The 14,931-nt window shown below is 42.2% G+C and overlaps 1 protein-coding gene across 8 annotated transcripts in view; it reads left to right on the plus strand.

Annotated features, from left to right (window-relative positions):
- Positions 1-14,931, plus strand: part of TANC2 (tetratricopeptide repeat, ankyrin repeat and coiled-coil containing 2) — a 413,565-nt gene that overhangs the window by 358,365 nt on the left and 40,269 nt on the right. For all 8 annotated transcript variants that reach the window (XM_056126689.1, XM_056126692.1, XM_056126693.1 and 5 more), the window contains one exon: positions 14,321-14,429. In XM_056126689.1, the coding sequence (XP_055982664.1) occupies positions 14,321-14,429 (109 nt within the window). The remainder of the gene's footprint in view (positions 1-14,320; positions 14,430-14,931) is intronic.

The following is a 14,931-nucleotide window of genomic DNA, read 5'->3' on the forward strand; positions in this document are numbered from 1 at the left end:
GTTGTCTGGAGGTTTTCTACAATTCATCTTGGAGCTCACTGATTCTGTTCTCAGCAGCTATTACTCTGCTGGCAAGGCCTTACAGTGAGTTTTTTGTTTCACCTACCAAGTTTTTCAGTTCTGTTATTTCTGTTCATGGTGTCTCAGTTTTGCTATTATACCCTTTTGTGTTTTATAGGGCTGGAGTGATAGCACAGTGGTAGGGCATTTGCCTTGCATGCAGCCAGCCCGCCGAGCCAGGTTCGATTCTTCCACCCCTCTCGGAGAGCCTGGCAAGCTACCGAGAGTACCTCACCCACACAGCAAAGCCTGGCAAGCTACCCGTGACATATTCAGTATGCCAAACACAGTAACAGAAGTATCACAATGGAGACATTACTGGGCCTGCTGGAGCAAATCGATGAACAAGGGGAGAATAGTGCTACAGTGTTTTATTAGTTGTCTTTTTCATTGTTTCTTTGAGCTCATTAAGTATTCTAAGCATTTCCATTCTGAAGTCCTTTTCAGAGCGATATAAAGGGGTGATTATTGATTGAGTCTTGAGAATTATAATCATTGACCACTAACCATGGTAGGATTCTGTGCTGCTTTACCTTGGTTCTTTCTGAAGAACCCCAACACCCCATATGGTCTCCCAAGTCCTGCCAGGAGTGATCTCTGAACACAGAGCCGGGAGTAAGCCCTGAGCCCTGCCAGGTGTGGCCCGAAAACCAAAAAGTAAAAGTAAATTTTAAAAACACCTATTTTGAATAATTCTCAAATATCAGTAAAATTTTCTAGGTTGATAAATATATAGAAAATGGTGTGCTTATGATAAGCTGGAGGGAAAGTATCACTTTATGACTTGGCAGGCATGCAGAAGAGTCACCTATAATGAGAACCCAAAAAGGACTTATACATGCCTGTGTTGTTTGCTACAGAAATTGGTATTGCTTTCCATGTTTAAAGATACACACACACACACACACACACACATACACTGTAGCACTGTCCTCCCGTTGTTCACCGATTTGCTCGAGTGAGCCCAGTAAGAGAGTATCCCAAGCTACCGAGAGTATCTTGCCCGCATGGCAAAGTCTGGCAAGCTACCCGTGACCTATTCGATATGCCAAACACAGTAACAACAAAGTCTCACGATGGAGACGTTACTGAGCCCGCTCGAGAAAATCGATGAACAATGGGAGGACAGTGACAGTGTTTATTCCTAGCTTGATAAGCGTTTTATACTTATTCAATATTGAGTTCATGTTTTACTTATATTGAATAGTGTCTATTTGGGGGGGGTTATATCTATATTTTTATTTTAACCTTCTACTTATTTTAACCTTCTACTTATACACACACACACGCGCACACACATATACACTGTAGCACTGTAAAATAATACAGATAATGCAAGTATTTCAGCATTATTTGTAATTTAATTTTTTCCTACCATGAAGCCAGTATTTTCTTTTTAGGATGAAACACACTTTTATGTTTTCATAAGCTTGTTCAGATTTTCCCTTAAATTTTTCTTAATTCTCCTCTTCTCACTCATACTAAATAGTATATTTTAAATATATTAGCATAGAATATTCATATTAATGTTTTTAATTTACGCTTGAAGAAAAAGGTAATTTTTGAAAAAACATTTTATCTATTTCTTGATTTATAATTTTTATGTAATTTCAGGAGTTTAGCTTTATATGTGTGTTACCACCTTCACAATAATTTTTTTTTCCATTCAAATTCTCTCATGTGGAGTATAAAGAAACATAAGGGTTGGAGCGATAGTACAGTACGCAGGGTGCCTGCCTTGAATGAAGGTGACCTGGGTTCAATCCTTGGCATCCCATGTGGTCCCCCCAAGCCCACCAGGAGTGACACCTGAGTACAGTGCCAGGAGTATGCCCTGAGCACTGCTGGGTGTGGCTCAAAAACAAACCAAAAAAGCATAAAAGGGACATCAAAGGGCGAATGCCATTGGAACTAGAGATTTTGTCTATAGAAATGAGCTTACATGGAGTGGGATGGGGAGGAGGGGGCCCTTGAGACAATGGCAGAAGGAGACAGAAACTCTGGTAATGGATGTAGTATTAGAATGATGTAAGCATAAAGAGTATATTTAATGGTATTATAAACTTTGGTACCTCAATACAGGTTTTTAAATGTTTTTTAAAAAATCTAAAATGGGAAGAAGTAAAGCAGGTGACTAAGAGAAGTTCGTGGTGCCAGAAATGGCATAGAAAAGAGTCTCCCAAGCAAGACTTACTGAATGAAAAGATGGGATTCCCATAGGCTCTCTGAGGATGTCAAACCAAGTGAATGGCACAGCAGTCAGGAGGCTTTGTCGCAGCTTAGTGGGATGTGACAGCACATTTTCTTTTTTCTAAGTAGAGCAACTCATTCTCCTTTCTCTGGAGACCATCAAAGGCAGATAAGGCCTCCACTTTTGGCAGAATCAGTACTAATCACCTTTGATCCTCTCAACTATAAGCATTCGCAGCTGTGAAACTGTAGCCATCAGCATACCCATTTGGTTCTACCACACCAGTTTCACTCTGAAATATCCATTATTTCCTTCTACTGACCACTGAGGCTCTTGTGGATTGCGTTAGCCTCCAGACTGGTCTCCTCTCCAATCCATTCTCATATTACCAACAGGTAATATGAGGTGCTTTCTTTTTGACAGATGATTTTTATAGATTTTTCCCCCATCAATTTTATTTTATTAAAGCACCATGATTTACAAAGTCTTTCATTCTTGGGTTTTTGAAATAGAGTGTTCATCACTAGTCCCGCCACCACTATCAACTTCCCTCCACCATAGTTACCAGGTTCTCTCTTCTGCCTCCCGCTATCTGCAGTCTGCCATCTCAACAAGCCCCCTTTTTAGTGTGGTTATTAAACATCTGGGTCTCATAGTTTCAGTGTTCTGGACTCTGAGGTTTGGATATTCAGTCATATCATTCCTTAACACCACCAATGTATCTTGACCTTTGCCCCCTTGTTGCTTCTCATCTCTCCCTTCTGCCCCCCGCCCCCACACACACACATTCATTGGGACAAAGGATGATCTAGATAACCCCCCTTAAACCATCTCATTTCCTCATCTAGTTATTCTAAATACCACATACAAGTGATACTGTCCTATGTTTATCCTTCTTCTTCTGGCTTTCTTCATTTAACATATCTTCCAGTTCCATCCATGTTGCAGCAAATTGCATGATTTCATCATTTCTTCCAACTGCATAGTATTCCATTGTGTGTATGTGCCACATCTTCATGATCCACTTATCTGATGTAGGAGGCAGGATGATTCCAAATCTTAGCTGTTGTACTGAGTGCTTTATTAAATAGTGGTGTGTATACGTCCTTTTGAATGGACATTTTTCTGTCCTGGGGGTTCTTAGTAAACTTAAAAATTGTGATGCCAGCGATTCCATTTTGGGGTATTTACCCCCAGGACAGTAACATGGGTTTTTAAAGAGAAATCAGATCACTTAACTGCCTTCTGAAAATCCTTCAATAGTTTATTGTAATGAAAATAAAATCAAAGCCGTATTCTTCAAAGACTGATATTACAAATGATAGCATCTGCCTTAATCTCTAAATTAAACTTATCCATTTTCCCTCTCGTAAACAAATTTCTGGACATGATTTGGTCCTCTGCCAATTCCTAGAATTTGCAGAATCTCTCTCTGGGCCTTTTCATTTAACATTCTAGAGTTCACCTTCTCAACCCATAAGGGACAAGTTCTCATTTGTCCATCACACCTCAGCTTGGATGGTGTCTTCCCTGAGAGATTACACTTATCTGAGTCAGTCTCCTGGTTTTCCATTGCTTAGCAGCCTTCTGTTTTTCTAATGCTTATCTTGACTATTATTAAGTTACCATATGTGAATTCTTGGTAATTGTTCCCTTTCCCTTCAAAGCATGCATGAGCTCAATGAGCTCAGGAATGTTTTCTGTCCCATGCACGTTGGCCTTCCTAATGATTAACGGAGGTGCCTGATTCCCAGTAAGCTCTCAGAAAGTCTTTTTAAATAATGAAATAGTGAGTGAACAAAGAAACAATAGGAAGTACTCATTTTAAACTTGCAATTGGAGGTATCTAAGACACATCTTTTCCAGTTCAATAGACAATGTCTTTTTGTTCACTCTGTTGCTGTGTGTCAGAAGTAAGTACAGGCACGCATTTCAGGAAGCATTTGGTGAGCATTTATTAAGTAATCTAGTCAAGCACTGAGCTCAACACTGCAGGGGATTCAGTATAGAGAAGATAGATCTGTCTGCCAGGTTGGGAGTTTTAATAGACACATTTATAACTTGCCGTAATTGAAGGCAGAGTGCTACCCCAGGTGTAGAGACAGAGCTGAGGAACATGCTAAAGGGGGCGAAGCAGCCAGCCTCTGTGCCTACTGTGCTGCTCTTGCTGTTTGCAGCTGTGACAGATCCCAGGGTATCGAAGCACTTCAGCCTTGTGAAGCCCTGCTGACTGCCTTAGATTTCATTGTCAGGGCACGTGAGAGGTGTCTGTGAAGTGTTGACAGAAGAGAAGCGGTGAAGGAAACTCTGTGGCAGCCAAGTGGGTAAAAACAGCACCTCTACACTCAGGAATCACTCCTGGCAGTGCTCAGGCAACCAAAGGAGGTATCAAGGAATCAAACTTTGGTCAGCCACCTGCAAGACATGCGCCCTACCCACTTTACTGTGATTCTGGCCCAAAACAGCACATTTCTATCCAAATTAGAAGAATTCAAAAAACAATATGTTCTACCCATTTGTTTTTCCTTTTTTTTTTTCAAATTAGTTTATTGTGGTCAAAGTAAAGGTAATGAACAACTGCAGAAGTTCGTTAATGTCCATGGTCTTAGTGTAGAACTCCCTACCTTAGTGTGGTAACTACCATCCAGGTACCCAGTACCCTCCACCACTGTCCTTCTGTCACTTCTAGCCCACTCTTTATTCCCCCTCCCATCAGCTCACCCTGCTCCCTTGTCCCTTTCACCCCTCCTCCCCCAACTTACCAATTTCAGTTTTTTTACTAATTATCCTAGGTCAAAGGATTTGTCATTATTACTGTATTTTCTTATTTTGACACTCTGTATACCACAGATGAATGAAATCATCAGATGTCTGTCATCCCTCTGTCTTTGCCAGACATAATAAAACTATATTGTTGTATTTATTTTATTGGGGCATGGAGCGATAGCACAGTGGATAGGGCATTTGCCTTGCATGCAGCCGACATGGCTGACCCAAGTTCGATTCCTTTGCCCCTCTCGGAGAGCCCGGCAAGCTACCAAGAGTATCTCACCCGCACAGCAAAGCCTGGCAAGCTACTCGTGATGTATTCGATATGCCAAACACAGTAACAAGTGTCACAATGGAGACGTTACTGGCACCCGCTCGAATAAATCGATGAATAACGGGGATTAAGTGATTAAGTGATAAGAAAGTCACAGGTAGGATATACCAAAGCAGTTACTAATTAAGTTAAAAATAGATGAAAAAATTTTGCAAAGAGGTAATAGTATGGGTGTCATTTTCTAAGAATTGATAGCAACAAGCAGATTCTAAGGTAGCAACCACCAGAGTTTAACTGTGGGCAGAATGCTCAGGATGAGAGGTGGGACAGATCAGGATTGTGGATCTGTGCTTAGTATTTGAGTCACAGACACTCATTTCTCAGTTGAATAGTGTTGACAGATTAACCGGCAGATTGAAGGCCAAATTGGGGAGTGAACTGGAAGGTGGATCTGGAAGTCCTTGATTTGCTCTTCCTTGAACCCATCTGCTTAGTGTTTATTCATTGATGAAACTTTGGTTGATCTTGTACAGTACACCAAAGACTGTGCCAGACACTAGAGAAATAAGATAAATAAGACCTCCACCCCAAGCATTAAAGCAATTCTCTTTTTCTTTTTTTTTCTTTTTTTTCTTTTTTTTTTTTTTTTTTTTTTTTTGGCTTTTCAGGTCATACCTGGCAATGCACCGGGGGTTACTCCTGGCTCTGCACTCAGGAGTTACTCCTGGCAGTGTTCAGGGAACCATATGGGATGCGGGGAATTGAACCCAGGTCAGCCGCGTGCAAGGCAAATGCCCTACCCGCTGTGCTATCTCTCCAGCCCCTAAAGCAATTGTTAAGGGGAAAACAGACTTACTTGGAGCAACCAACAATGTGCTATAGTACCACACACCATAGGAACCTAGATAGAGGGGAAATATTTCATAGAAGAGGTGACATTCCAGTCCATCCTTCCAAGATGAGTTGATTTTGTTAAATAGGGTATCAAGAAGCACTTCAGCCTCGTGAAGCCCTGCTTAAATGCCTTAGATTTCATTGTCAGGGCATGGGAGAGTGGGACAGCACCAAATACAAGCAAGAAAAGGTAATGTACAGCAGCAAAAGTGACAGTGATGTGAAGTTATGAAGTGCCTCCCAATTCTAATTTCAGTAGGTCACCCTAAACAACCCCCCATACTTACCTCCGTAACACAGTCCAATATTACATGCAGCTCACATTATGTCGGCCAAGTCCCAGGATAGATGAAGCAGGCTTTAGATTAAAAGTAATTCTTTGCCAGCTGGATGTAACTGTTATCACTTTATCATATCTGAACCCCACACCAAAGATTGTCAGAACACCTAAGTGTTTTCTCTGAAACAAGGAAGTGTTACATATCAAGTTTGTCATCCCAGGAATGAATAAAATATGCCTACCCGTCAGTAAGGATGACTAGAACAATGGAGGAAACATCCCCACTACAAATATTTGAGCCCACTTGTCAGTATGGTTCAGTGCCACAAATAGAAACTTGTAAGACTAGCTGTTCCTCTGGGATGCTAAGTGAAAGTCTGCTAGACAACGCCATTGTATATTGTGTGTAAAATAGCCCTTCCCCACCTTCCCCATCTGTAAGTAAGCAAGGGAGGGGCCGATTAGTGCTTTGGAAAGGATTTTCTTTTCTTTAAAAGACACCAGAACTCCAGACTCTTGAGGCATAGTCACAAGGTCCCCTGTAAGGTAACTGCCTGGAACGCTGGAAAAGCAAGAGGCTGAGTCTCTTTCATGATCCCTGCTAATCCCATAGGGAGAATGGAGGTAGGACAGGGCCTCCATCATTCCAGATGCTGTCTTCATCGTCTTTCGGAAGAGCGGGTAGTTAGTCCTCATTTAACGTTGTCAGTAGGTTCTGAAATTGTGATTTTCTGTGAAATGATGGATAGCAAAACTGCTACTACCATAGTTTTAACTGACGTAAACAAGAGTTAAACTTCTAAAGCGTATTTCTAGTCATAAAACATCACCAAATTTCTAAAGACTCAAGACACTCACAAAGCAATAATTTTCATTCATTCATTTTATAATTCGGGATTGAGAATGGCCAGAGCTGTCTAGGTGAAAACTTCGGAGAGACACATCTGTGTGTATGCTCTGGGAGGAAGGAGGGGCTGGGGAAAAGAGGGAAAGCCTTGTGAGGGCAGAGTGTGTGAACGCCACACCCAGGGGGCCCCAAACACGATGGATTTTTTTTTCCTCATCAAGATTATAACTGAGCTAGAACCATAGTATAGCAGGTAGGGAACTTGTCCTGCACGTGGTTGATCTGGGTTTGATCCCAGATATCCCATATGGTCTCCTGAACCAACCAGAAATGATTCCTGAGTGCAGAGCCAGGATAACCTCACCTCCAGGTGTGACCCCCCCCCAAAAAAAAAGATTATAACAAAATATGTCAAACTAAATGTTATTCAGTGAGCCTGCTATATATCCAGGATGCTTCTGGGGGAACTCTGATTTGTGATTCTCTCCTAAAATATATGAAATTTAATGTTGCTTGAATGTAAGTCTCACTGTCTTCCTGAAAACCTCAGGTCTGTGTGAGAAATTTATATTTTGCCTTTTAGCTTGACTTCCACCTTATTTCCTTGGCGCCATTTAGATCTGTCATTATCCTCCCTGTCTGAAATTGCATTACCAAATTTTCATCCAATGAAGGGAACAATGAACAGCAAACTGTCCATTCATTTTCCCCTAATTCAGGGATTTTTCCACTTGGTCTGGAAAGGCATAGGGGGTAATGTACGGAGGGGTAAGGATTCAGGCTAAGGAATAAGTGTCGCACCATTTATCCTGTTCCACATGTTAAAAATTAAAGTTTTAGCTGAGCAGCCATCTTTCATTCAGTGTGTTTCAAGTCATTTATGATTAGCATTCTTTTCTTTAGGGTAGTGCTGTGCTTGTGGTTATGGAGGATATAAAAGAAATAGAAAATATTTTTTAAAAATAAATCAAAGGGCCAGGGAGATGGCTCAGAGGGCTGGTGGTGCACAGGCTCTGCATACAGTCGGTGGAGTTTTAATCTCCAGCACCACACAGTTCCCAGAGCATCTCCAGGAGCTACCACCATGCTGCAAATAGCCCTGAGCATTGTGAAATTTGCCTCCTCCCCGCAAAAAAAATAATTAAAATATATTTTAATATGTTTCATTCTCCCCACAGACCTGAGCAGTATTACCACTCACTGACAGATTAAGTAGCTTATCCAAGGTTATTAAGTTCTAAGTGACAGAACTAGGGTATGAACTGAGCATAAGTCAGTTTAATTTTGTTTTAGAGTTGAGGCAGTTCTGTGACTGCAGACAGCGAAATCTTTGGGGTAACTTTGAACCAAAAGGCATTGTGTAAACCATGAGGAAATAATTCTTCTGCCTTCCCTCACTCTACCACAGCTATTACCTTTATTACCACATTGCGCTCCCAATGAGATTGATTTCTTTTTTTTGTTTGTTTGTTTGTTTTTTGAGCCACATCTAGGAGCCTGGGCCACACCCAGGAGTGCTCAAGGACATACTCCTGGCTCTGTGCTCAGGGATTAGATCCTGGCAGTGTTCAAATAACCACATATGTGTCAGATATCAAACCTGGGTCTGCCAAGTGCAAATCAGGGGTCTGATCCCTATACTATCCCTCTGGCCTCTTTCCAGTCATTTTTCATTGGAGAAGAACATAGATGTGAGCTGTCAGGTTTTTAATCATCTCATTCTGTTTCTTAATTACCCTCTCCCAAAATATCAGTCAAAAATTGTAAACATTTACCTGGGAAATTACCTCAAAAGTCTGGAGCACATATTTTGCATGCAGGAGTTCTGGGTTCAGTTCCCAACACCACATGGTCCCTCAAACACCGTGCTGGGATTAGGTAGGTCCTAAGCACCTTCAAGTGTGACCAAAATTAAACTCCTCAAAAAAAGGTAAAATTTGGGGCCAAAGCAATATTACTCCAGGTTTGCCTTGCACTTGGCCAATATAGGTTCAGTCCTTGCATCCCATATGGTTCCCCCAAGCACCACCAGGAATGATATCTGAGCATCTTTAAAAGAGTATTAGAAGTATTTTGAAAATATATAACATAGACTACAAATGTGAGAGATAATTACTCATTCGCTCCGTGAATGTGTACTTCTACTGCCTAGAGTTACGTCTGTGAGAAAGCCTAGGCTCTGTCAGTCTAGACTGCTTTAGTGGGTGCTGTGATGAGAAGTGTGCCAGGTAGAATACGAACGTCAAGGAAAAAACCCCTGAATCTGGGGAGGGTGGGGGGGGGGGGGAGACATGATGGTGTGAACTGAGACTCAGAATGAGAAATAATTTGCCTGATGAATTAAACAGGGAAGATATCTGCAAGAAGAGGCAAAACATGTTTGAAAACCTAAAATAATTTACTGTCTAGAATTAGAAGTGTACAAAATAAGGAGATAAAGGCAGATAACTGGCAAAGGATAAATTATGGAGATGCTTTTAATCCTGTGCTAAGAGAATTTTAAATCATGTATATCAAGAACAATAAAGCCAGACTTCTGCAGGTTTCTGCGGTGTAGATTATCGGTGTAGATTATCGATTTGAGGCCAGAAGCAGGAAGTGAGAGAACAGGCTTTTGCGATAATCCAGGAGAGTGTAAGGGGAAACAAAAAAATAACTTCCCAGGTTTTGGGACCCGGTAACTGGCAATACTTTTTTTTTCCAGAAAAATGAAGAAATTGTAAAGGTGGGTTAGTTTTCAGGAAAAACTTCAGCTTCAGTGGAATTTTTTGTTTGTCTTTTGTTTTGTCGGGAGCGGGGAGGAGACGACTGGTAGTGTTTGGGGCTTACTCCTAGCTCTGTGCTCAGGGTTCGTTCCTGGCAGTGCTTGGGAGAGAGTATATACTGTGCTAGAGGTCAAACCTGCCCCAGCTGGATACAAGGCCAGCACCTTAGCCCTCTGTGCTGTCCTCTGGCCTCAACTTAAGTGTCGTCTGGCCCATCATCTGGAGTCAGAGAGGCCCAGCAGGTAGGAGAGAAGCAGCGCTGTGTCTTCGTGCCAGGTGGTTCTCTGGAACCATCTTTAATGGAGGGGAGTAAGTGAGGCGGGAAAGACCAGAACATGAGGAATTAAGCTGGGGCGTGTCACTAAAGGCAGCAGGAGAAAAAGGACCAGACAAGGCATCACAGATGTCAAGAGAAGAGAAAGTTTCATCTCAAAGGAGATAAACCTTGGCACCCCATGACTGAACATCTCTGGGTATAGCCCTGGAGATCCTTTAGCAACACCAGATATGACCCGAGCACTGCCTGGGTGACCTAGGTAGTCCTCAGCATTGTAGTTCCCCCTGCCCCAATCAGCACCACATCCTTGGGTCTGAGCACTGAACCTCTGGTCCAGTCAGCTAAGTAGCAGCAGTGACTCCCAGTCCACCTTACCACCACTTGCGGGACCCCTAAAAAGAGTGAACCATATTTGTCACCTTCTTTCTTTCCTATGTCTACTGCACACCATTCATCCCTGGTGCCTGTTCAGACTATCCTCTATAACAGTGTTGTCTTAAAATGGTGCTGAAATGATTCACTGGGATAGGGACACTTTCTCTATGCTCCTTTAAAGAAGGTAGATATCTAGGGAATCACGGAGTTTTTTGTTTGTTTGTTTGTTTGTTTCCCATAAAGGAGGCAGTAAGCCAAATAAGCTTAAGAACCTCTGAGCTGTAACACACTGAAAAGCATATTGGGGAAATAGAGTCATCTTACCAGAATTTTTTATTAGGGTAGTAAAATTCTCTACTAAAAACTTCCCCTTTTTTTAGACAGGAGTTTTTAATCTTAATCTGAAAGGCATGGATTTCCTTTGATGACCTGGAGCATGGGTAGCGGATCATAGAGGCTGTATTCAGTTCCTTCCTTTCATTACAGTCTGCAAGAAGTTAGTCACACAAGGTGACAATTCTTAAATGAGGGACACTGCAATAATTTCAGTGCTAAAAACTGACTACAATTTTGAGAACTTGAGGAACTTTATTAATGCTTCTCATTTTCTTCCAACAGTATTTTTCAACGTTCTTTTTTTGTGGCCTCCTTCCAGCCTTGTTTCCTTTTTGTATCTCCCATATGCTTTCAATTTGACCCGTAGTCTTGTGTTATGGCCCCCCATTTACATGGTTTTTCACCTGATGTTCAACTTCCTTGAAATATCCAATGGGGTTCAGGTGAGCATTTGGGGTGCTGGGATTGAACATGAGTCAACCATGTGCTAGGCAAACACCCTGCCCATTGTATTTTCACTCCAGCCCCTGAGACATTCTTTCAACTGAGTAACTTCATTTCCTTTATAGTTAATCTCATTCACTCAAATATGGTGACTTAGTATCTACTAGAATTCAGAAACTTTGGTTAAAACCAGAGACTAGATCAAAACAGAATTTCTAATTTTATTTTGTTTTGGGTTCACACAGGACAATGCTCAGGGATTAGTGCTGGCTCTGCACTCGGGAATTGCTCCTGGCAGTGCTTGGGCTGGACGTCAAACCCACGTGCAAGGCAAGCATCCTAACCACTATATCTATCTGGCCCAGGATTTATTTTTTAAGTCTTCTTGGAATGGAGCTTCTCTGAAAAGAATCCTGTGTGTAGCATGAAAGTTGTCCCATCTCCTCTGGGTTCTTTACTGAACTTTAGAAAAGAAGAAAAAAATGAAGAGTGTGTTTGGTTTTCAAACTCTAGGATGAGGTATCTTGAAATGTTAAACCTGATAACTATTGTCCTTCAGGGCTGGAGTGATAGTATAGCAGGTAGGGCGTTTGCCTTGTACGTGGCCACTCCAGGTTCAATTCCCAACATCCCATATGGTCCCCTGAGCACCGCCAAGAGTAATTCCTGAGTGCAAAGCCAGGAGTAACCCCTGTGCATCGCCAGGTGTGACCCAAAAATTTCTTTTAAAAAACTGATATTTTTCTTTATGAGCAAAAAACCATCCAGACTTGCAACTGAGATAGTTGTTCACGTCCCTTTTCCCATGACATGCCAGGGACAGTGAGGAGGAGCATTGTGTTACTGGTGGCAGAAAAAACTTTACTAACCAGTATGATGGGAGTAGAGAGCAATTCTAAGGGTCTGCAGATCCTACATTCTATAGACAATTGAGATAAAAATGGAATAACCCAAAGGTGATCCATTGACCTTTATATAATGCCTAATGTTTTCTTGCCTCCAAAGTTGAGAATTTTTATATTTAACATACTTTGTTAGGCACTGTGTTTAATATAACTACACTAACTTGGACTTTTTGTCATAATGTAAATAGAAATTATGTACTATGAGTTTTACATACATATGTACACTTACAGACCAGATACATTTGCACTTAAAGCAGCCCCAAGATGCTTTGAGCTGGAGGAAAGAAAATTTCAACTTCAGTATATTAATTAATAAAACAGTTTTATTATTTCACAACCCAAAATTCCAACAGCTCCTGATGCTGGGCCATAAGACCTCAGACTCTGTTTTCTTGCATTGGTTTTGTTCTTGTGTTGGTTTGGCTTCCAGGCCAGGTTCTGGGCCACATGGACAGGTAAGATATCAACAAGTAGAAACAAGAAAAAATGCTTTCTCTTTCATGAACAGATTGGAATTTGTTTAGAAGCAAACAGGGAGACTGGGTACTACTTGGGAGGCCTACAGTCTAGTAGAGGTCCCAGACAGGACTGAGTTTACTGGGGTATGCCAGAGGCATATCATAGTATGACCAAATGGTCACAGAGGAAGTTGGAGAGGTACCACAAAGGGTAGGGCATTTTTCTTCCATGTGGCTGACCTGGGCTTGATCCTTGGTGTCTCATATGATCCCCTGAGCCTACCAGAACTGGTCTCTGAGTAGAGCCAGGAATAAGACCTGAGTATGGCTGGGTGTAGTCCAAAAACAAAACATAGTACATAAAGTAGGCACTGTCACTTTCACTGTCCTACCATTGTTCATCGATTTGCTCGAGCAGGCCCAGTAACATTGTGAGACTTGTTGTTACTGTGTTTGGCACATCAAATACGTCACGGGTAGCTTGCCAGGCTTTGCCGTGCAGGTGAGATACTCTCGGTAGCTTGCCAGGCTCTCCGAGAGGGGCAGAGGAATCGAAGGCAGAAGAATCGAACTCGGGTACACCACAGAGAAATTAGTCCTCTTTGAGACATGTTTAATTTGAGACACGTGGGAGCTCCAGGTAGGAAAAACCCACTAGACCATTACATTTTTAGTATTTTCATGCTAAAAAGTAGAGAAAGAAAAAACCGACAGATTCTAGGTGCTAGGAAAACTTTGAGGATGGGTGAACTAGTCTAGAAAGACAAAAGACCAGACCCAAAAATCAGAGCCTACGGAATACTGACATTTAAAGCATGGATGAAATAAGAGGGGCTGAGAAAGACAAAATAAAAATGAAAATCTTTTAATGCCATCTGTGTGTGGGATGGGTGTGAGCCAACTCGAAATGGCATTTTGTGATATTCACACATGTGAGCTGGGTAAAGAACTGGGAAAGGCTTAGGCGATTTTCAGTACTCAGTGTTTGCCCAGAAGCAGGTACCCTTCCTTGAGAAACCAGTTGCATGGACGAGACAGTTTTCAGTTAAGTATGATAGACTTAAATAGCTCCACCCCCACCCAGCAGAATTTTTACATGCCAGTTTCTGAAATGAGACTCTCTCCCCTCTTTTTCTCGCCTCTCTATCTCTTCCTCTTTGCTCTCCTCTCCTTTTTGTTTCTCCCTCCTCCCCTTTCCTTTCCTTACCCCCTCCTCTCTCCCTTCACTCTCCCCTCTTTTCCTCTTCTCTCTTTGCCTGTCTCTTCTACTTTCCTCTCCTCCCCACCCCCATCTTCTCTCTCTCTCTCTCTCTCTCTCTCTCTCTCTTCCCACTCTCCACTCTCTCTTCCTTCTCTCCTCTCTCTGTGTGTCTCTTTTTATTCTCTCTTTCCCTCTCTCTCTCTCTCCCTCCCTCCCTCCCTCTCCCTCTCTCCTCTCTGTGCAGGAGCGGTCACACCTTATTGGCCTTCTGGTTTTCCCGCCAAGAAGGAAAACTCAACCGACAGCAGACCATCGAACTGGGACATCACATCCTCAAAGCACATATCTTTAAGGTAAGAGAGAAGTTAAGGAGGGCCAGGGGGCTTCTTCTTGCCAACCCAGCAGGCTTTTCTAATCCCCAAATGTCTGAAGCCACTGTTGCTTCAGTTTAGTCGCTGCTTTCTGAAAGTATTTCATTGCAGTCAGTCCATCTAAAATTGATGGTGTGTGCCTCCCAAGGCCTTTGAAAAGGAAGCCACATTTGTCATTTTCCAATTGAATGGACTGCTTGGCTTTCGGGAAAGCAATCTGAAATCATTTTGCGAAGAGCACTCCTAGATGCATGTCTAACCCGTAAGTGCCCACCATTTCCTGAGGCAGTTCTGCCACAGCAGCTGGGTGCAGGTTCTCACTGAAAGCAGTTACTCTCCTCTCTCTCATTATCGTCTTAAGGGTGATTATAATAGTCCTGCTGCTGTGATTTTCAAACTGTTCATCCAGAAGCTTTAAACTACTCCCCCCACTCTCTCTTCATTCCCTTTAAGCTGCTTTCCCCATTTTCTCTTCAAAGTATGG

Source organism: Sorex fumeus, unplaced genomic scaffold, assembly GCF_029834395.1.
Source record: "Sorex fumeus unplaced genomic scaffold, SorFum_2.1 ptg000063l, whole genome shotgun sequence".
NCBI lineage: Eukaryota > Metazoa > Chordata > Mammalia > Eulipotyphla > Soricidae > Sorex > Sorex fumeus.